Source organism: Halichoeres trimaculatus, unplaced genomic scaffold (assembly GCF_033239565.1).
Source record: "Halichoeres trimaculatus isolate MK-OKI-2021-1 unplaced genomic scaffold, fHalTri1.1 fHalTri1_scaffold_16, whole genome shotgun sequence".
NCBI lineage: Eukaryota > Metazoa > Chordata > Actinopteri > Labriformes > Labridae > Halichoeres > Halichoeres trimaculatus.
The window spans coordinates 16,899,927-16,922,151 of record NW_027437194.1 but is presented as its reverse complement, the minus strand read 5'-3'; the positions used below and the strand labels follow the sequence as shown (position 1 = coordinate 16,922,151).

The following is a 22,225-nucleotide window of genomic DNA, read 5'->3' as shown; positions in this document are numbered from 1 at the left end:
AGTCCAACCAAACAGCAGTCGCTCCTCACGTCCTGCTGCTGGCTGAGAACTCTTCTCCTCCAGCCGAGCTTGACGTCAGCCTCTCCAGCATGAAGCCAGTGTCCTCTTAAAAACATCACTCACTGATTTAATCCCTCTATTTTTCTTGTGCTGGTATTTTTTAGTCTCATATTTACGGCCGTGGGTTTTCTGCCAGGACTCAGAGACATTCGATTGTCTGCTTGTAAGTGTGGTTGGCTTGGAATTTAAGATTTCTCTGCAGTCACTTAATGTTAGTCACTGAAAAGAGACACCAGCTCAAAGACAGATTAAAGGACTTTCCATGTCTTCATAAAACATGGCTGAGTGAGAAAGCATGAGAGAAGGAACCTTGTTAGTCATATTTCTCATGCTATGTGTGAACTAGTTGCACTTATAGTGCAAAAAGTAAGTGTGGCTGTTGACATAGGTTGCATGTAGAGGTGTGTAAAGAAAAACTTGTTTCCCCTGTCAGCTTAAATACAGTACAGGTGTACTCACATATAAAAACTCATTAAAACCTCCCAAAATGTTCTGGATGGACTGCAGGTGTGAACACAGACAGATTAAACTTTAACCCCAGGTGTTATCCAGACTTTTCCAGCATTATGTCGGAGTGAGCTCATGTGAGAATGCAGAAAGATCACCACCAATGAGTGGGCTGAGGTGATGATGTTTACATGATGTGCAAATTGGAGAGGGAAACTATTGACAGAATGAGGACTGCAGCAATAGATTATTTTATTATTCGAGGAATCGAAGATCATTGATGATCTATGAATGTTCTAGCAATTAATCGAGTAACTGAATAAGAAATGATGTATGCTCAGCAGTCTTTAAACCATTACAATCATACACTGGGATATGATATCTGCATAACACTTTACAGTGACAGTTGTTAAATCCACCATTGTCGCATCATGTCATTAACAGTTCAGTTCAATTAACTTTGAAGTAAAACCTCCAAATTTGTGTTTTTCAACAGAAAAAGCAACAAAGACGTAGCTACACCTTAAAACTAGAAAAGCCGTCAATGAGCTCAGACCTCCACCAAGCATATTGTAATTGTCACGCAACACTTTAGTCCTACTTTAATGTTTTACTCCTTTCAGCAGACTGTCTGCTACAATTTGGTGTTAGTTGCAGGTTTGTACCATAATTTATTACCTGACAGTGTTGAAAATTATGATGACCCAGTACATATTTCATATTCCAGATTTTAGTATCCAGAATATTGCCAGGATCTGGATTGTACTTTTTCATCTGTCAGAAATTATGGTGACCTTGTCTTGTATTGTTTTGCAAAGCAATCTGACCATTTATCATGGAGTTCACCTCCAAAGTTTAATTAATTCTTCCTTACCCTATTTTGAACATTTCCCCAAAATTTCATCAAGATCTGTTTGTTACTTTCTGAGTTGTGTTGTTCACAGACAACAAACAAACAAACTCTCCCAAAAACATAACTTCCTTGGCGGGGGTAATTAGTGTCTCAGTTAAGGGCCTGCAGCCTGTGAAGACCAAATGCATCCCATCCAGTGTGTTAAAGCCTGTCTTGGTTCTGAGGGCTCCTCCAAATGTGTCCTCCTTCTTGGGGCTGCAGAGGATACAACTGAAGTATCATCCACACCCCACATATCCCATAATTCTTGCATGGCAATTGAAATGAATCGCTAATACACTGTTAGATGACAGCATTTAGTTTTAACATGGTAAAAAGCTGTACAAATGTTACAGAAACGAATGCAAACTAATACACTTGGGAGTGTTTTTGAAAACATTTGCGTTGGTTACATGAAGCTGGTGGAGTGAAGTAGTTAGCCATTGTGGGGGCAACAAGATCACCGCTATGTGATGCCTGCATTGGGCCAGTGACTGTTGATGACATGAGCAGAGAATCCTCTGGGGACCAAACCGTATCAGTGTAGCTCGGCCTTTGCTGAGCTGCAGCCTTCATAATAATAACTGGGATGCACTTATTATCGGTAAATTAGGGCTTATAAAAGTTCCAGCTTCTAAAATTATGATTTACTTCTGCATTTGAGACAATGTTAAGAGGGCTTTTGCTTCCCTTTGTGATAGTTATTGAGAAAATGAGGCTAAGTCCTGCTTGAAAATGCTTCGAAGTGATCCCTGTTATTTAGTTTGAATTGAAGTAAATGGATGTCAGTTTTAATTACTTTTATTTCATTGTTTGTTTAAAATTACAGCCCTTGAACTGCGCTTTGTGTTGCAGTTTGCAAAAACTTTCTTCACAGCAGTGAGTTTGAACACCCGCTTTGGCAGGGGCTGAGCGTATCTGCAGGGTTGAGCCAAAGCTTCAGAGAAAAAAAAGAAACCCAAAAGAGAGGAATTCATTTGATTAGCTGGTAAAATCTGTAACATTGGATAAAATATCACAATTTTACAAGACAATACAAACGCCTTTATTGAGGTTGTTGAGGTGAAAGACAGAAAGCAGGAGAGAAAATTAGCAATTGGCTGAATGAAGCTTTGTTTATCACCTCCAACAGATTTCTGCTTTAAACAAACGGTACAACTCCTTCATGTATGTCTGAAATACACTGTTCTCTTTAGCTGATGAACAGAACCAGACCGCAAAATCTGGAGCTGATTTAGGAGGAATTAACAAACTCAAGGGCTGAGGGAGGAGAGGACAATAGAAATGATGAAAATAAAGTACACATAATCCAAACAGACATAATGAGACAAGGTCTTTCAGTGGTTGATAGATCACAACGCAAGAACATAAACCTGTAGAAATTATATTACACCCACTTGGTAAAAACGCCTCTGCTGCACATAAAAACAGGAGAGCTTAAAAAAAGAACACAGAGACAGGACAGGTTGTACAGTTTAGGAATTTCATTGACTCTCGTCTGCACAGTTTCTGACAGTAACTCAGTGTTCTGGGATTGATCTGAAGTATTTGTGGTTGTGGGGCTCCTAATTCAACCACAAGGCCACCCTGTCAGCTAACATATATATTAAAAGAGAAAAGTGCTGCTGAAGCACCTCAGATCTTGCGTTTCTTCCACTGGGGTTCTTTGTCAGCCTCCTCGTCCTCCTCCGATTCCTCTGCAAACATGGGTTCTGGCTGCGTGCTGAAAGGAGGCGCAGAGGAGAGGTTATGAGTCGACAGTTTTTCCGGGCGAAGTTGGAGTGAAGACACTAATTAAATATCAAACCCAGAAGTCAGCTGTCAAGACGAGCTCTGAGGAGCTTACAGCTGTAGTTTAAGGGCTCGGGAGAAATCACTTTCTTTTATTTTGGATGCTGTGTTACATGGTGCAGAAAAACTAACTCAAACAACATGTAAATCTTCAGTTTTGGGTTTGAAATAAATACATTTTAATTTAACTCCCAGTCAAGCAAAGAAAGCTGTAATGAGTCTCCAACCAGGCATACAAAATGCAATTAATAACAATGTGTTTGGATAATATCTAACTCATAAATACTTTTTCTTCTTGCGTAACGAGGAGCAGACTGTTTGATTTGGCTCACAGCGCTGACAGAGCTGTCTGACTCTGATAGCATCTAAAGCTGTCCATTACTCACTCTGTTTCCTGCAGTCTGAAGTGTGTGAAACTCTACAACGCTTTAAATACTCGTGTTTCACACCACGAGGAAGAAACCTACCGAAATAATACCCTGATTAGCCATCCCAATGCTCATCTTCCTCTGCCGGCTAATGAGAGGAGAGGGATGAGTGTGTGGGGAGTGGATGCAAATTGGACAAGGAGGCTGTGAGTGATTAATGCGTTTACAAATGAAGGTTTTCTTACTGTGTGTACGCGGGGGCGACCCAGTAAGGGTTCTCAGAAGCCTCCTTGGCGTGACGCAGGATGGCCTCTCGTGGATTACTGTCATCAGTTTTATCCAGAGCAATGTTCTTCACGATGAAGGACGACAGGGTGCCTCCATGAGCTGCTACTCTTCCTCCACGACCTGTCAGGACAGATTAATACCAGATTAGAGACATTTAAGACTTAAAGTAGGGATGCACCAATGTGAAAATTTTAGCTGATACCTATACCCGATATTATTATTGCTGTTATGGCTGATAACTAATATTTACCAATATCAATATTGGTAAAAAAACAAAAAAAAAAAAACAATCTCAACACAGGTGATGTGTTGAGGTAGTTCTGAGAGAAAGAGTGGTGCGGTCATGAGAAACCATGTAGAGGATCAAAGGATGGAGCGCCTGAGATGAATGCAACCAAAAAAGTATGTTTTGTCTGTTTTTTGGATCAAAAACAGAAGGAGGGACACAAAAGAAGAGGTTCCACTCTTCTTAGGTAGTTTTGGTGTTTACATCGTCATAGAAAACAATTTTATTTGGGTCTTGAAAGATCGTTTAAGATGCTCTGAAAATGTCCAGTAGCTAATGACTAAATATCCACTTTTACATATCGGCCGATATTGGTATGTTAAAAAAAATAACCAACATCGGCCCATATCATTATTGATTATTGTGCATCCCCTACTTGAAGAGGGGGTATTGTGATTTCCCGTATTTTAAACATGCAAATAAAGTAACAATGCTGGCTGCTGAGGCTAAACATGCAGATTTTCAAACCTCTACATGTTCAGATGATGTAGAAATCCCTAGATTTGTCTGTAAATTGAACAAAATGGTCTGTTTAAAAAAAAAAAAAATGATAATGAGATCTTTGCAAGACTCACTAAAATGATGAGGTCATCACCATAGACGTTATGAAATATGGACAAAGTTTATTCCTGAAACGGTAAAATGAAACCAATCCATGCACGCAGTCATATTGGATATGACTCCAGCTTTGAGCTTCCTTTCTAACAGCTATAAGGCGCCAGATAGTAATGTAAGTAGACCTGTGTCTCTGATTGGACAATCAGACGATCCCAATATCTTCTGGACCGCAGGGTTTGAAAAAAATTCAACAGTGAACGCTGATAGTGAAATTATCGTTTCAGATCCAAGCTGTTTTTTGAACCAGACTGTAAATTGGCTTTTTTTTTAATAACGTAAAAGTCTGTCTTCCGGTCTTTTTGCAGCCAGCCTCAAGCGGGGTCTCAATGAACATCTTGACAGCTTGACAACTTCAATTTTCTAAACCGGATTTTGCCTCTAAGTCATCACACAATGATCACCTAACTGCCTCATGACATGGAGAAGATGCAGGCCTCAAACACAGAGGCCTGCCTATAGATGTGCCTCTGGGCTGGCCAATCAGAAGAATGGGGGTTTTTGGAACAGGGAACTTTAAAAGACAGCAGCTAAATCAAAGTGTTTCAGAGGCAAGAGAGTTTTATAAAACACCAGAGTGAGGAAAGAAAGGATTGTCCCAAGCTGTGAATCATGTAAAGGTACAACAGAGGTACCACAAATACTCAAAGAGATACAGTAGGCTATATTTTTTGGCAAGTTGTACAGGTTTAAAAAGATTAGTTTGACATATTTCTGAACTTCTGAAAGGTGTCTAACTAACTTAAATAATCCAATGAATTTTACATGGTCAATTTCTGAAATGCTAAACATTTATCAGAAAGGGGACTTTTTAACTGCAGAGTCTTTTCTTCTTTTTACGGTATGTTTTATAGCTTCATAAAGGTCACACTGCCCTGTGCTGTGGTTCCTGTACTTCTTTGCTGGCTCCATTTGACTTCACTTAATGGAGCTTTTGGAGAGAGAAAAAAAAGGGTCCTGCTTTCCAAGAAGGACATTGTTACGCCTGTCTTGAAAGATCAAGAAATAAGACGCATACATACATGTGCACACATAAATATGCGTTACTGAACACGGAGGGATTTCCTGCTGCAGAGCAAAGCTTGGAGATTGTTTAGGCGATTGTGAGGCACCTTTTTTCCACTGCTTGTAAGCATCGAGCCAACCACCAAACATTACCTTGCACTTATGCAAAGGCATTCTACTGAGAGGGTAAACAATATGAGTACAGGCTGTCATCTGGAAACCACCGAGCTGCTGTCAAGTAGTCAAACTGATTTTTATGAAATAGAGCTTCAGGTTTGTTTGTAGACGAGTGTCTGTCTCTTTTCATAGCTCAGACACTCTGCAGGTTTTTACGCTCATATACAAAACTGCAAAAAAAAAGTGGCAGGCTGCCGAAATGAATCCAAGCTGATAGCTGAGCTGTGTTTACATCCAAAAAAAATTTTTATGAGAGGAAAGTTTTACCTTTACTGAAAGAATTTCTTCATTTTCATTGTTTTTATTCACACATGGTCCATCTTTTTTTTTCCTAGCTTGTTTTTATGAATGGCTAATTTCTTGTTTTAATACTGACTACTTTGTCACTGTTGTTCGTTATGTTGTGTCAGCTAAGTGTCAGTAATTGTTAAAGAAGGCAGGCTCAGTCACTGCAAACAAATCTACCTACAAGAACAAATAAAGTAACTTCAAACTCTGAAAATTTTAAAAAACGTGATAGCAAAATCCAGCCCGGTCAGCTGTCAGGACTGGAGATGAAATATTCCAGTTGACCCTGAATGCAAATCACCAGTGAAACCAAATAGGAAAAAAAACAAGCTTTTAGCTAAAGCAGGATGTTTTTTTTCTCAGGCAAAAGAAAGACTGATATCAGGCACAGAGTTTTTCAAAAGAAGAAAGAGAATGGAAGTTGTAATTTGAGTTTGTGCAATTCTTCTAATTGCACTAAACTCGCTTATGGTCCGATTTCTTCATAGAGAAACGTGTGAAAACATCTGCACTGTTTTGTTTTTCAGTGCAATGAAACTTTAAGTGGGTGAATAAAACTATAAAATAAAGCAGAAAGAAGTGAAAAATCCAGAGAAAGGGGCTCAATAGAAAAGATAGAAAAGCATCTTTAAGTCCAAACATTTCAATAGTCTGAAGCTGCAAAGGGGTTTTCAAAGGCTGAGCTCTGTTTAAGCACATAACTTCAGCTTGATTGTGCAACACCAAACACATCAACAACTGAGGAATTTGCATCTGCTCAACAGGGTCAGTTAAGAACATGACATAGCTGTATTTGACTATCAGCTCTGGCTGTGGATGTTAGTGAGTGGTTATTAGGTCATTTGAAGCTCCCAGTGCAGTATTTTAAGAGTCTGAGTCCATTGAGGTTTCCTCTTCACAGCCTTAACATTGGATGTGTCATCGCCGACACACCGCACTTTAAATGACACTTTTTTTCTCAACGGTTTGCACAATCAGAAAAATTCCAACAGTTTGTGAAAGCTGAGACTGTGCTCTTTCAGTCCATACGTGGTTTTTAACGGTAATTTTACTCAGGCATTGAAGGACGACCGCGAATAGACACAAGAGTGCGGAGCAGATGAACGGCAGGAGCGCATGGAGAGAACGGAGCTAAAGTCTCCTAAGAAGTTCATCCTGTAAAATCTGCTCCTCATGTTTGATTCCAGTGTTTTTTCCTTTGCTTAACCTCTAAGATTCTATTCTGTCTTTGTGTTTTTCTTCATTTTAAATGGTTTTACGCTCATATAACATGCAGTAAAACTGAAATAACTCCAGATATTGAAAGTTCAAAGTATTCCAGAGAAATGGGATGAAGCATTTACTCACAGGACATTTTTTGAGCATTTTATAGTCAAAATAAGAAAAAAAGATCCAGACAGGTGTTAAAGGGTTAAAGAAGCAGAAGGGGAGTTTTTTTTACCTGGTCCAGAGACAGGAGGCTCTGGTTTGTGGGATTTCTTTGGGTCCAACCGGTCCTTCTCCAGCTGCTTTCGTGTACTCCGCTGCCGGGCCTCTCTGAACATGGGCAAAGCATGAGCTGTGGACACAAAGGGCAAACAAGGATAAACGTGTTGCTTTGGTAACTCAAACTGCACGATAACAAAACACAGACGCACACAAATAAGCAGAGTGGGCACCTGGAAATATGTTGGTACCGTACCGCTCTCCTACGTGAAGACAGCTGACATTAAACAGTGTTTCCATACAGAATGTCAATACTGCTGCGCCACGCCATGGTCACACACAAATACATGCACCTGTTAACCTCAGGTAGCATCCTGCAGCATGTTGACTTTCTGGAGCATAGTGCACATTAACATATTCACTGTAAATGTTTACATCCAGACTATTGTTCTGCTGCTCTTCACATTTTTGTGAACTCTATCACAATAAAAGCCCACGAGTGGGAGAGTGGCGATGTGCATGAATGAGTGCCCCTCAAATGTGTGTAAGAAGGAGAGTGTGTGTGTGTGTGTGTGTGTGTGTGTGTGTGTGTGTGTGTGTGTGTGTGTGTGTGTGTTTGTGTGTGTGTGTGTGTGTGTGCTGCTCTTATCCTCAAAGGTTACAAACAGACACTTTAGTAAAGGGTTTGATGAAGTGATTTTCCATCCAGGAGCCGTGTGGCTGCTCGCTGTTAATTCTCCTTTCACGCTACATTAAGCAAAAAGGTTACTGTTAACAGATTCCCTCCTTTTCTCAATGGGCCGTCCCTCGCTTCCTGTCCCCTCTAATTTTCCAGCCCCAGGGCATCAAATGCGTCACTTGCTGCTTCACACCTTGTTGACATGGCAGTTGAATCACATCAGTTACCGTGACGATAAATCAAGTTTGAATTGGGTCCTTTCAGCCAATCAGGCACGAGGCATCGGCAGCTGCTCCGTTCATCTAGGTTCATGACTTCAGTCTGGGGGCAAGGGAGTGAGGAGCACGCACAGAGGAGATGACACCCTCGTGTGTTGGGGATGTGATGGCGTGGAGCAGCAGGAGGAGGAGATCACGCCTGTAGAGGTGGACGAGCTGGCTGCGAACCACATGGCCGCCGCGTGGCTTAGCGCTCTGAGGCTGCTCATCCACACCTTACTCCATCAGCTAATGGACCTGTGAGCGCTCTGAATAACTCTGTGACTGCTGACGAAGCCCCCAGTGTGAGAAGGTGTTTGAATGTTTCTTTTTGTAAGAATCGAGCAAGAGGCAGCATGTAAACAGTGAGTCAAGGTGGATCAAAGCTCTGGCTTTGAGAGGAGTCTGAGCATGAATAGCTCAAAAACCATTTAACGATTAAAAAGGTAGTTCCTGAAACTGAACAGGGAGCAGCAGTTCAAGTTTTCAATTCGAGGAAAACGCTGTTATTCCTAGAAGCCAGGATGTATTACTTTATAAGTGTGTTTGTGTCTCAGCGTTCAGGCTCAGGACAACTTACGTGTGATGATGTAATCTTGAGTCAGCGTCTCTGCTTGCTTCTCTTTCCTCTTGCTCTTCACAACACACAGCTTAGCTCCTCTGAAAAAAGTCAGACAGTTGCAAATGTTCCTTTTTTAGACTTGCAGGAGGACAATTCAAGGCTGAGGTGTTCACACTTCTAAGAGGCTTTAGTTTGTGATAGACCAACTCATTATCAATGATCTGTTGCAGCAACAACTGTTTCCATGCCTCTGTTGTTGTTCAACAATTGTTAAAGTATAACACTGGTTTCATGGTGGGGAAAACAGAATCTGGTGGTTTCTGCATGTGTGTGTGTATATATAGTATGAGTCAGAGTGTAAAAACGGAATTTCCCTCAAGGGGATTAAAAAACTATAAAGTTTATCCTATAATAGTTTAAGCAAAATGTTTAACTCAAAATTGTGCAAAACCAACATGTTAAATGCCAAAACTGTTTTTGGTTTCAGTTTGCAGCAATATGTTTCCAAAAAGTTGGGACAGGAAGATGTTGCATCACCTAAAAAAACCCTGTAAATGTTTGGAACCACAGACACCAGTTTCAGGACTCTTCAAAGTTAAATGTTGGCCCATTCCTCTCTAATAAAGGTTTTCAGCTGCTCAATGGTTTAACGTCTTTTTTAAGCTATATTTTGGGATCTCACACCTTGCATTTTAGAGGATAGGACAGGACAGTGGATAGAGCCAGAAACCAGGAGAGAAAGTTTGAGAGGCCTCTGGGCTTAAGGAGAACCCAGGCCAACAGCGACTCAACAACTAGGCCAAGCCTAGTCTTTCCTGAATAGCAGCGTATGTTGCTACAAGCCTGTAAACACTGTTCAGCAGGCAGTTCACAACCAGTCAGTACTACTTTTTGGCCTTTTTTACAGAAAAGCCATGAGATTCTCTGGATTTTTTTAATGATGCTCAATGATAAAACGATTGAATTCTTTGTAAGAAATGAGGATTTCTGAGGATTATTACTTAGAAACTGTTGAACTGTTTGATCACCTTGTTTCTCATGAAGATGTAAACCTCTTCCTATCTTACTTCTGAGAGACTCAGGCTCTCTGCATTGATTGTTTAAAACTAATGTTTTTTTAAGTTCACCAAAATAGTTGAGACATTTTTTGGAGGTTTCTTTTTTGGAGTTGGGGTTGTTTCACCTAGATAGGGATGGGTAACTTTCACATTTGAAACAATCAGGTACAGATGCCTGGTACCTGGCAATCAGTACCGGTACTCAACGGTACCAAATTTTTGTGCTTCGTTGTGTTTATGTGGTAAAAAATATAAATTTCTTTAATAATAAAGTATTTTTTTCGATTTAATGTATTTATTCTTCAGTATAGAACCTTGCAATGCTGTGTTCATGTCCAGCATGGAAAATCGCCTTCTCTTCCAATCCCTCACAGTCACAAGGATGCATTTAGGTACCTGAACATGGTACCTTTTAATTTTTCATGATTCGGTTCTCGGTACTACAGACAGAATTCGGTTGGTACCTATTAAAGTACCTGATTTGGTACCTATCCCTGCACCTGGACATTAAAATTGTTTCAGGCACGTATTATCAAGATACAATCCCTGTTGACCGTAGCCTCTTCAGGACAATTCTCAGTTTCTTTCCTTGAAAATTAACCACTCATACCTGTGGCTTTTAACTGGGTCGTAGTACACCTTGGCCAGTCCATTCCCAGTCCCCACCATTATCTGGTTCAGCTTTGGATGCCACAAGCAGCGGACAACGCTCTGAAAAACACACAGAAAAACAAAATACAGTCAACTACTTTGTGTGCAGTAATCGAAAGTGATGCACGTGAGGAAATGAGGTCACACTGCACACCGTGAACACTTTACAAAGATGTCTCCTGTTGTTATATTTGATTGTAGGAAATGTGAGTGTGTGTTTTGGGTTGGTGGTAGCACAGTGGGGATCAGTCCCAGCGTGCTCTGCTGCTCTAGTTGACTATATTTGGTTGTTGGGATGAGGGCCGGATCCCTCAGTCTGTGTGTGACAGATGGCCCGATGCCAACAGACGAATGTGAGCACAGTTATCCAGAGGTTCGTGTGTGTGTGTGTGTGTGCCTGTGTGTGTGTGTGTGTTGGAGATGGGGACAGAGGAAAAGAGGGGCTGAGAGAGAAATACACACAGCGATGAGGGCCCTGTGTTTACTCTGATATCCCTGCAGTGGTCTTTTCTTCTTTTCATACATTCGAGCATCACAGCTTCTTGGATTACGTGCGTCTCACAGTCTCATTGTTAACAGACATCTGCATATATTTTATGCTGTTATGAGAATATTTTTCAGTATAGAAATCACTTTTTAATGTGGAGCAGAGTGAGCACTCTAGGGGGGCAGAGGGGTGCAGGGCAGGGGCAGAGGATGGGGGGTGGGTAGGACAGTGACTGGGACGTCCAGATTCTGTGACGGTGAAAGCTGCTTAGCGCCCAGCTGTTCGGCTTCCCACCAGGATACCAGAGGAAGGAGTCTCAATCACACACACCAGTGACACACGCACGCACACCAGAGGATAGATACAAGAAGAAAACATGCATGCATGTCTGCAAATTAAAAAAAATCAGAGACAATTCATGACTTCTGTTTAAAATCTAGAGACAAAACTATAAAATAAAACTAACAGTGATGGTAAAAACAGATTTCAGATTTAAATCAAATCATACAACTTTAGACTAATAGTGTCTAGAAATTTCACAACATGTGTTTAAATTCTCTACAAACCTCATGCAAACATATCTGCACTAGCCAGCCAGCAGCTCAGTGGTGCTCACAGGACAGATGAGGGTTAATCTGCTCAACCAGATCATGAGCCGGATGTAACTGATAGAAGGATCTGGAAAACGCTTTGCATTGAGCCTCACATATTTCATACATCCTAACATGGATGATAATGTGTATGTGATTCAGGAAAACGTCAATGCTAGCATCACATGACAAAATCCCTTGAAAAGCTCTTCTGTGCACCAAAGCTCTTACAGCATGTATCAACGTGCACACATAGGAACAACTGTACTCCACAGATTGCGGATGTGCTTCAGTGTAAACGTGTAATGTGTTATAAATTGCAGTGTCAGAGTTGTCAAAGCAACCCAGGCCAGTGAAAGCAGAGGTGACACTTAGGAATTTGGTAACACTCCACAGGTTCATTCAGAGCCCCAGGAATTCACCCAATACGCATCGTGAACACAAAGCACACAAAGACCCGAATCAGGCAGTGAAAGCAAAATAAAAGTGACAACACAGCCAGGTGACCGCAGCCAAGCCGGGCTCGGAAAACAACCTTTTCAGACCCAAACAAATCATCCTGTCAGCAGCGAAACGAGTCAAACAGAAAAGAGCAGAGACCAGTTCAGAGGGGCCCCCCCTCACCAGCTGGATCCACTGAGAACCCTGAGCCAAGCACAGCTCAGTCCAGTCCAACAGTGAGGCTGCTATCCAGATCTTTAGAGCGGCGTGTTTACACTCAAGAAACCCATGTTTAGGCTTCATGTCCACAAAATTACATCACATGAAGAAGAGGGAAACTTTAATCAGGCAGTTCTTCAGTAGCAGCTTCCTACGCCCCGTCAGATTAAAATACCAACAGCTGATTAGCATAAATAAGACAACAGCCAAAATGTATGCTTATGATGAGAAACTGTAATGCAGCACTAATGTGATACAAAAGTTCCAGCTGTGGTCTTTGTTTAGCTTCTGCTGAGTGGATCCAAATGTGTCCTGCTCCTGACAGAAATAAAAGCAGAAGGAGAAAGAAGACTCTTGACTTAGCACCTCAGTTACACACGGCCCAGAGTGGGCAACCATCCGAGACATCTGTAATTAGTAAACATTGCTTTTCTGCAACTTTTGGCTTTCAAGACCTGCAAATTTGCTCGGGATGCTGCACAACAGAGAACAAAGCTAAGGCCTCCCGTCTTGTTTTCAAGTTTGGCTGTTCGCACAGAGGATGAAAGGCTGAATTTCTTTAAAAGGCCTTCCTGAAAAGCACTGGAGCAGAGAGCAGGAGGTGTAACATGGGCAAATAGAAGCTTGTGAAGGTGAGCCAAACATAGCAGGAACACCTTACTACTGCATGCAGAGAGATAAAAATAAATCTACACCAGTGCTAATCAATGACTCCTTCTAAGCTGCACACTTAGAATAAAGGATAAACAAGCTGTTGTCTTAAAGTAATACAGTTTTTGCTTCTTTTCTGCATGCATATTGGTAGAAAGTGCCAAAGAACTACAGGTTCCACCTTCTGACCCTTCAGTATAAGCTTAAAAGAATCTCAGGTATGAACCAAATGGACCCTAAAACAGCCCTCACACCCAAACACACCCAGAATTCAGCTCAGAGGCTGTGTAGACTTGGTTCAGAGATGACTGGTGGACCCCCCTAAACGTCTGCCAGCTACGCCACTTTGTAAAGACTGCACTTAAAATCTGGGGCCATCCAAGGAGTAGACGGCTGATGTAAACACAGTAAATAGCACATTCATCAGGTTCAGAGAGTGCACGGCAGCTGGAAATAACTGATCTGCTGCAACAGTGAATTTCACTATATCAAATTAATCTACAAAAAAACAGTAAATGTAATATGAAACATTTACATTTTCTGTCTAGTGCACAAAAAAACAAAGTACATGCTGAATTAATGTATTTTTTATGATGTGAGAAAGTGAGAGTTTAAAAAACAAATTACACATCACAAGGCTAGTCTAAAGTTATGAAACAGACCAGAAAATTTAAAGATCTGTGTATAAAAATAGCTCAGAAAGCAGGATAAGAAATATTTTAGGCTAAAAATGCGGTTTTGTAAGTCAAAATAGTCTGAATATGAAAAAATATCCTGATAATATCAAGCAGCAACCTCCGGTCGAAGAATATGAGACAATGGGGAAGTGCTAAAATCTGCTGTTTCTCGAGTGTTCGCTTGAGGCTGGCTCCGGAAGTACCAGAAGTCACACACACACCAAGCCAAAAAAAAGCCATTTTCAAAGCAGAAATTAACCTATTTACAGCCTGGTTCAAAAAACGTCTCCTGTCTGAGTCGCTTATTTTATTACCGGCACTCGGCCGTTAAGAGGATATTAAGATTGCGAGCTCCCCCAATAAGAGGCACAGCTGAGGGTCATGTGACCGACAGGCGCCCAATAGCTGTAGACTAAGCCCTTGCCACTACCAATATGGCCGCTGTAGCCGATGTGCTTCATTTTCTGTTTCAGAAACAGACGGGTGATGTTGGTGAGACTACGTTCATGTTTTATACAGTCTATGGATAAAATCCAGATCCTGATCCCGCTTTAAAAAAAAAAAATTCTGACGTATTTTTCCCATGTAGCACATTTTCTTTGGTCAGAAGCGGACAGGTGAGGTTTGATTTCTTAAGACTATGATGATGGCACAAGGATGTTTGACCACAGTAAGTGACCAGAAATCAAAAAAAGAAATAGTGATCAGTTGGAGCCTCCATATGTTACTTTCACTGTGTTTGATGTGAGAGTGGTGGGAGGAGCTACTGAAGCTCAAAAAATCTCTGATACCATGTCTGACCGCAGCAGTCCAGCTCATCCTATGGGGTTTCCAAATCCCAGAATTCACCAGAAAGCACGTATTTTTAAACTTTTTTCCTTCGAAAAACTCAACGAAACATTTTGATGCACAGTTGTTACTTTTCTGTAATTTAAATTAAGCATATGAAAGTTAAACTCCACCATTGAATGACTTTGAATAACGTTTCAATTGGCAATAGTTAAAGGACTTCATCATTGCCGTATAAAATTTGAGAGCTAAATAGTGCCAAAAAAGATCCTACCAGTGCCAGGGCGACTGGCAACACCTACCAGCCTCTAGACTGCATTGTTTTCCGTGGCACCAGGTTCGATTAAGTAGGAAATCTGCTGGATTTTAGAGCAGACAGGAAGAGGTCTTGCCTCCCTTCCAGTAAAAATGAGCTGAAGCTTTCAGAGTTCCTCCCAATGGTGGAGGATGGAAGGAGTGAAAGGCCAATGGAAAAATCACTTCCAAATGTTTCGGTGAGGTTAAAGAGAAGAAGAGGAAGACGCAGGGAATGAGAAGGGTTTTTTTCAGTTGTTTACAGACTCTTTGACCCGTAGTGTCTGAGGTCTGTGTTTGATGCTGCCTATGGCGATGTCAGCAGACTGAAGTGGTTAAAAAAGTGATTCAGAGGAGATCCAAATGCAACAGGAAGCTCAGTTATCACAGATGATAATGTCCTCTTCGTAATTAGAGGTAAAAATATCAGGAGAATTCAAAAATAAAGAGTGTTTTTATCACTTTCTGACATGAGCACTGGCTACAGAGAGAATCAAGGAGAAGAACAGTAGCAGCATCATTTACACAGCAGGGGATGTGGGAAATGTGGTTTTAATTTTGAGAAACACTTGCACAAACAATGACAGAGTTTGTTTGTTGTTCCTCCTGAACGAATGAAGACAGTGCACCAAGGCTATGATGATGAAAAATGATATTCTCTGTGCTTTTAGTCACCAAAGTATCCAACACAGGAGTCGGTCAATCCTGTATTCTGACCTGAGATGACTGCGCTGACAGAGTTATTTCCATCTCACTGTAAATATTGTGTGAGGAGTCAAAAGCTTGGTCTTATGTAAGGTAAAGTTAGGACTTCAATGACTCAAATAAACCAAATAGCAATAAATAATGAATCAGCTTCACTTTTTTGTTTACTATAAGTTGGAATCTGTTAAAATAGGTCAGCCTAAAACACAAACCACCCTCCCCTCCCCTCAGTTAGGGGAACTGTGCAGCCGGGTGTGCACTTAGCTCGCAAACCTTGGCACAGCATCGACACTAACAGCAGCTGGCTGGCAGGACGGGGGGATGCGTAGACACACAAACACAGCTTTTGTCTCTTTCCCCCCTCTCTCCAACATGTCCACTCAGTGGCTCGTGTGAGAGTGTCATGCCTCTGCCAGAGAGAGACAAAGTTAGAAACCATTAGCCTCTGTCAGACCTCACTGTTATGGCTGTGGAGACACAGAGATAAATCTGCAACACAACAGGAGCAGGAGGAAACAAAAAGCCTTTTCCTGCTCTGATCTTCCCTCCAGCACCTCATGGCTGCTCACCCCCAAATAAATCACAGATCACTATGATGTACAGTATTAGACAGTGTGGGGCTTCGAAGTGAATGGAACATGCTGCCAATCTAATTCCAAAGTAAGTCAAAGTCATATAAAAGCATCAATCGTTGTCCTGCCAAAGCTTTTCCGGAAATATTCACAGAAAGGACGGGTCAAATTACTCCACTTTCTTTAGCCTTAAATGTTCCAACAAAAATGTATCGCATTCTGCTGATGCTATTACTGTTAAGTGGCTTTAGATTTACAGTGTCCCAAAGGAGAAAAAATATCAATTTAAGAGGCCTGGACAATTAGAACACACTGACAAAACTCAAACTGTGTAACTAATACAAACAGAATGACACACAAAATTATATATATAGGATTTTAGCTGTACACCAACTATTTTATTCAACTATTGCAAATTCTGCAAAAATAAAACATGCTACTTTGTCAATTTCATGGCTTGTCTACAAGAAAATTTGCCTGATGTCGCAAAAATTTTGAAGGCTGTTGTTTTTAGGAGCCATATTTGAAACGAGGTAGTTTGAGGCGAAGAGGCGGGCCTGGAGCCTGCTCACTGAGAGCTATGGGGTGCCCACCTGTCAGTCTGAGCTGTGCCTCTGATTGAGTAAACTTGTAATATCTTCTGAGCTGCTGAGTTATAAAAAAAATACTCCATCTACAAACTGAGTAAAGTCACTTTTTGTAACAAGCAGTTAACATGTTTATTTTTGTTGTGAATGCTGCCTTTCTTTGAAGGGGTGAATTGAGCATTTTTAAGTACTTTGACATCAGCTTCATTCAGCTGGAGGTTGCCACTTGTTGTTAACACAGTGAGTGTTCATTTTTAGTGTTTACCTGCAGTGCACTGTGCAGAACTGTGTTAATGAGACATTGTTACCTTTAGATAGTTTGATGGATGAATTTGAATAACTGATAACTAGTGGTGACACAAGTCTGGCATACATGTGTATTTGTACAGCATATAAAATGTGCCCATAACTGCAGTTATTTTCAGTACTATTTACCTCCGCCAAGGAGGTTATGTTTTAGGGAGAGTTACATAACTCAAAAAGTAGCAATGAAATTTCCAGTTCAAAATGGGATAAAGAAGAAGTGATTAAATTTTGGAGGTGATCTGGATCACCGTCTGGATCCAGGACTTTTTTTAAAGGATTCTTTATCATTGTGAGACGGGGCCGTTTCCACCATGTGTGTATAACTCCACAATGCATGGTCAGATTGCTTTGCAAAACAACACAAGACAAGGTCACCATAATTTCTGACGGATGTAAAGGTACGATCCAGATCGTGGCAAGATTCTCAATACTGTCAGGTAACAAATTATTGTACAAACCTGCAACTGACACCAAATTGTAGCAGACAGTCTGTTGAAAAGGAGTATAACATTAAAGTAGGACTGAAGTGTTGGTGACAATCACAATATGCTTGGTGGAGGTCTGCGCTCTTTGAGTGCTTTTCTAGTTAATACTTTGTTGAAATATAAAACAGTTGTGTTGAAATTAAGAGAGGGTACAGTTTTGTTAAAAAAAAAAAACAGAAAAAATCCTAAATAATAAAAAAATAGATGTAATTTATGATGTGCATAAAAAAACTACATTCAGGCAAGTTTTCTTATTTTTGGATTCTTCAGAATGCATGGCAGAAACAAACAACTGTGCTGTTGTAATAATATCAGTAGGCCGCTTGTTTTGGATTTTTTGCAATTTGTTGAAATGCCATTAAATAAAGACAGCAAACAAGATGTGAAATGTTACAAAAGAAAAAGACTCCTTAGCTAGTGAGTCAGTTGGACAAGACAGATCAAAAGTCACTTCCTACCCTGCGAGTGACTTCCAGATGGATCCTTTTAAACTCTGCAAAGCTTAACAGATACCAGCTAGACTAGAGATATTATTCATCCAAAAGATTCTTTGTTGGGTTAAAAAGGGATCTGAATGAATTTCTATTCAGTTGTCATCATGAAGCTTTAAACTGCTGCTGTTTTAAACCAAACACAAACATTTAAAAGCTGCAGTTTCCTTGGTGGCCAATCAGCTTAAAGCATGCAGGACATGTACACTGTTCTGATTATGTTTTTATTGCTTCCAGGTGGAGTCTCTTTTGTTTCTTTTCCACTGAGCATCATTTTGGGTTTTAACTATCATATCCCATCACTCAGCTGTAAAACATGTTGCAAAAAGAGCTGCTGCGGTTGTGGAGAAAGTAGTTTCACTTACTGCGTTGGTGACTTCTATTTCGTAGACTTTCTGAAAGGAAGCTCTATCAAAGAAAGCCAGCTTTCCGCTTCCTTCTTCTTTCTTCACTGATGTCCCTGTTACAAGGAGCTTATCATCAGGACTGAAGCAGCAATCAGTCCTGAAAGGGAAAAGAACACACATTAATCAGTGTCAGTCAGAAATAAGACAGAGATCAGAAACAGAATGGGAAAGTTTTTGTCTCACATTGAGAAGTAGTTGATAAGACCAGTTGCTACATTCACAGGCTTCCTGAAGTTACGAATATCCCACATCTTCAGCGTGTCGTCGCCTAGAGAAACAGAGCAGACAACAGATAAATCGTACGCGGCTCCATTACTTTACAAAAAGTCATCACACTGTAACGGCTGTTTACTTTTTGTAGAGTGCGCCATTTTCTTGACATCAAAACAATGCTGTTAGAGTTATTTCTCATTTACTTTACAGAAGGGCATCAAGTGAGGCTCTTAGAGAGATTTTATTGTTGTTTAGAAAGCTCCTGCCGGGATCACACACAGAGCAGAAACTCATGTCATTTGGGATATACAGTAGATTTCTTATGTCACACTCTTGTGGTCCTGATATTTGGCACAGAAAAGCAGAAGTAACAGGGCGGCAGATGAATCTGGAGGATGGAACTGAGGTGTGATTCTTACCTCCACGTGAAGCCAGAGTCATGCCATCGTAGGAAAACGAGAGACAGGAGGTGTCTGATCCTGGGATGTGAGCTTGTTTGCAGTGAAACTTTGTGTGCACCTAAGAAGAAGAAAAAAAAAAGGTGATTTAAAAAATGAGTTCCTATAATCTCCTCAAGCTTTGGTTTTCAAAGGCCACAAGGGGGGCCTCAGAAAATTAGAGGGAAGGGGAAAAAACTTAAACTAATTTTTTTTTTAACCAATAATATTATATAACACATTATATAGGCTATAAAAAAATGAATTGAAATTTAAGGCTCTTCCCCTGTTAAACTACTGGCTACATGTAAGAAAGGAGTATCCCACCTTGGCCTTCAGAGCTCTGAAATGCCTTCTCCTTTTTGCAACATCCTACTTCTGTGAGTCCAGCTTTCGTTTGTTAATAATTTCCTGTTCTAAACAAATGTAATAATTATTAAAAAGTGAATAAAAGTTAGAAAATACATTCTTAAAGTAGAAATTTCTATATACATTTTCTTAAGTCTGCAGCAAATGCTATTTGAGGGGGCCTTGGCAGAGCAAAGTTTGGGAACCCCTGTCCTAAAAGACCCCCCAAATTGTGAAAACACTACGATCCTAGCAAACTTCAACGTCAGTGTTTGACGCTTCTGGTGTTCACCAGCAACAAAAAGACCTTTTCATTCTGTCCTCAAAACAACACACGCTTTCCATTTTCTCCATCAGATATATTCCACTTTAAAGCACACCACGACTTATGAAATGTCACCAGCTTTAAGCGCTGTACACACTTCACTCTTCAGCACGACTCCAGACCACAGAGGTTTACCTTGGCAGGCTGAGCTGCCTCTGTGGCAGATAGTATTTTGACTTTTCCCTTTGCCCCTACCTCAAGTAGTATCATAATATTCCTACTGTGGACCGCTTACAAGCCTCTAACCTGCATCAGGATTTTTCGACTCAGCTCCTAGGCTAACATCAGCCTGCTGATTTCTTTTTTCCCCCCTTGAACAATACCAATGCTCCAAGAGTATAAAGCAACTGTATGGAGCACTTAGCTACTTATGAAATATACTGAAATAATTACTTATGCCTTTTAATGGGCATTATTCCAATAGTAATTTTGAATGAAGTGGCTGTTTTTTTTAACACTTTCCATTGTAAATATTCTAAATCAGTAAAACATCTGACTGTTAAAAAAGATAGTTAGCATTATTTTATTAATTAACACAAGTTATACTCGAACAGCAAAGACATAAAACGGACCACTTTGTCCAAAGGGGGTGCCAGAATTGGTTCAAACAAATGTTCTCCACATGAGCTTTAAAGATGGTAAATAAAAAATTAAAAGTGACAGAGTTTGGCAGTGATTACGCAGAAACCTCAGTTTAAAGTGAGTATTAACAGCTAGGTAAGGCTATTTTAAAGACACTGTATGGGCTATCCAAACTGGTAGCAGTTTACCAGATTAAAGACTTAATTTCCATTGAGCACCCAATGTCACAGACATGTGACCCTGGCCAGTGATGTGCATTTGTTTTGGACAGCAAATAATCTTTTCAACACTACTTTCCTTTGAATTACTCCCCTGGGACGGATAAAGATCTCTTCTGCTCTTCTGGTCTTTTTTCTGATCCAGTTAAGCTCCAGTGTCCACCATCACTTCAAAATAAATCAGAGAAATTGATTTTTTAAGAAAAAAGACAGATCTCTCTTTTCAACGTTAAACTTTGTCAGCCAGTGAAGTGTCTTCAAAGAGACTATTAGTCTACTTGCTGTAGATGGATTTGTTTTCTTAAGGGAAAGTCTGACCTGAAAAACATACCAGGCTGAGAAATAGTATTTAGAAATAACTGATTTTGATGCTGATAATCTTGTCTGAAATTGTGGATTATGAACAGGCAAATACATAAAAGTGAGACTATCTCAAGATCAATTATAGAGTCCTCACAGGACATTTTGACACAGCTTCAAAAGCAAACTACATTTTTAAAAGAAGTGTCTTTTTTAAATAAATAAAAAATTCCAAACAAATCTTATATTAAATAATTGAGCAAGGTAAGGAGCAGAGTTTTAAGTCACAGAATGCAGATGAAAAATCAACCTCCTGTTATGATATTTCTAACAATGGGTGTCAGTAATATCACTTAACCAGAATCCAATAATTTCAGATTAATTTTCTTAAAATTGGTGTCAGCTATAAAAACATATTTCTTTTGCACACAAGAGAGATTTTTTTATTCATAAAATTGAGACAAAAGGATAACAGTCAGACAGACATCTGTACAGATAATTTAACTCTAACACTGTGTCTGTAGTCATGGCTGTCTTTAAAAACCCACCCTGGTTCTGTTTTCTTCAGTGCTTTGTTCGTCATTCGTCATAAAAAAGTCTGATAGAGTTAGAGTCAAGGTCTTCTCCTGACTAATCATGAGTTTAATTCTGCCCTCAAAACTATTTCTGTGGCACGCTGCTGTATATGAGAATGTGACCTCAGTCACTTGGCTGTGATGATCGACATGTTCCACTGAAAACCAAGAAGGCTGAGTGACATTTCTGTGGAGGGTCATTGTATGGAGGTGAGTAAACTAGGGGGAATGGAATTTCATCTTTCTGTTGTTCATAGAGGAAAAAGTTGGTTTCGAACCGTTACAGGAGAACAGAAGCTTTTGGGAAAATTCTAAAAACCAAGGAATTTCCACACAATTCCTCCAAAGTTCTTCTTTCTAACCCCTGCTCCTGCTGCTGTACCCTCACCCTGCAAACAGAGGCATTTTAACCTCTCTTTAAACAGCTGTTTCCAAGATGGCCTGCTATTGGATGTACTTTCTCTTTGCTCACTCAAGAGCAAGTGGTGTACTACTGTTGTTCAAAGTGTGTGTGTGTGTGTGTGTGTGTGTGTGTGTGTGTGTGTGTGTGTGTGTGTGTGTGTGTGTGTGTGTGTGTGTGCCAAGGTCTGCAGCTCCAGGCTGGAAATAACCCAGCTCTATGACTCCCTCCCCTCTATCTACCTCACACGTACACACAAAGAAACCGTGCGAAGAAA

The 22,225-nt window shown here is 40.4% G+C and overlaps 1 protein-coding gene across 1 annotated transcript in view; it reads right to left on the bottom strand.

The window, feature by feature from the left end:
* Positions 1-1,375: 1,375 nt before the first annotated feature.
* The window catches only part of wdr70 (WD repeat domain 70), a 47,965-nt gene continuing 27,115 nt past the window's right edge, over positions 1,376-22,225 (bottom strand). Inside the window, exons 11-18 of the mRNA XM_074691171.1 lie at positions 19,183-19,282; positions 18,734-18,818; positions 18,509-18,647; positions 10,809-10,909; positions 9,159-9,238; positions 7,659-7,775; positions 3,804-3,966; positions 1,376-3,122 (exon numbers count right to left, since the gene is read on the bottom strand). Coding sequence (XP_074547272.1) covers positions 3,035-3,122; positions 3,804-3,966; positions 7,659-7,775; positions 9,159-9,238; positions 10,809-10,909; positions 18,509-18,647; positions 18,734-18,818; positions 19,183-19,282 — 873 coding nt within the window. The 3' untranslated portion in view covers positions 1,376-3,034. The remainder of the gene's footprint in view (positions 3,123-3,803; positions 3,967-7,658; positions 7,776-9,158; positions 9,239-10,808; positions 10,910-18,508; positions 18,648-18,733; positions 18,819-19,182; positions 19,283-22,225) is intronic.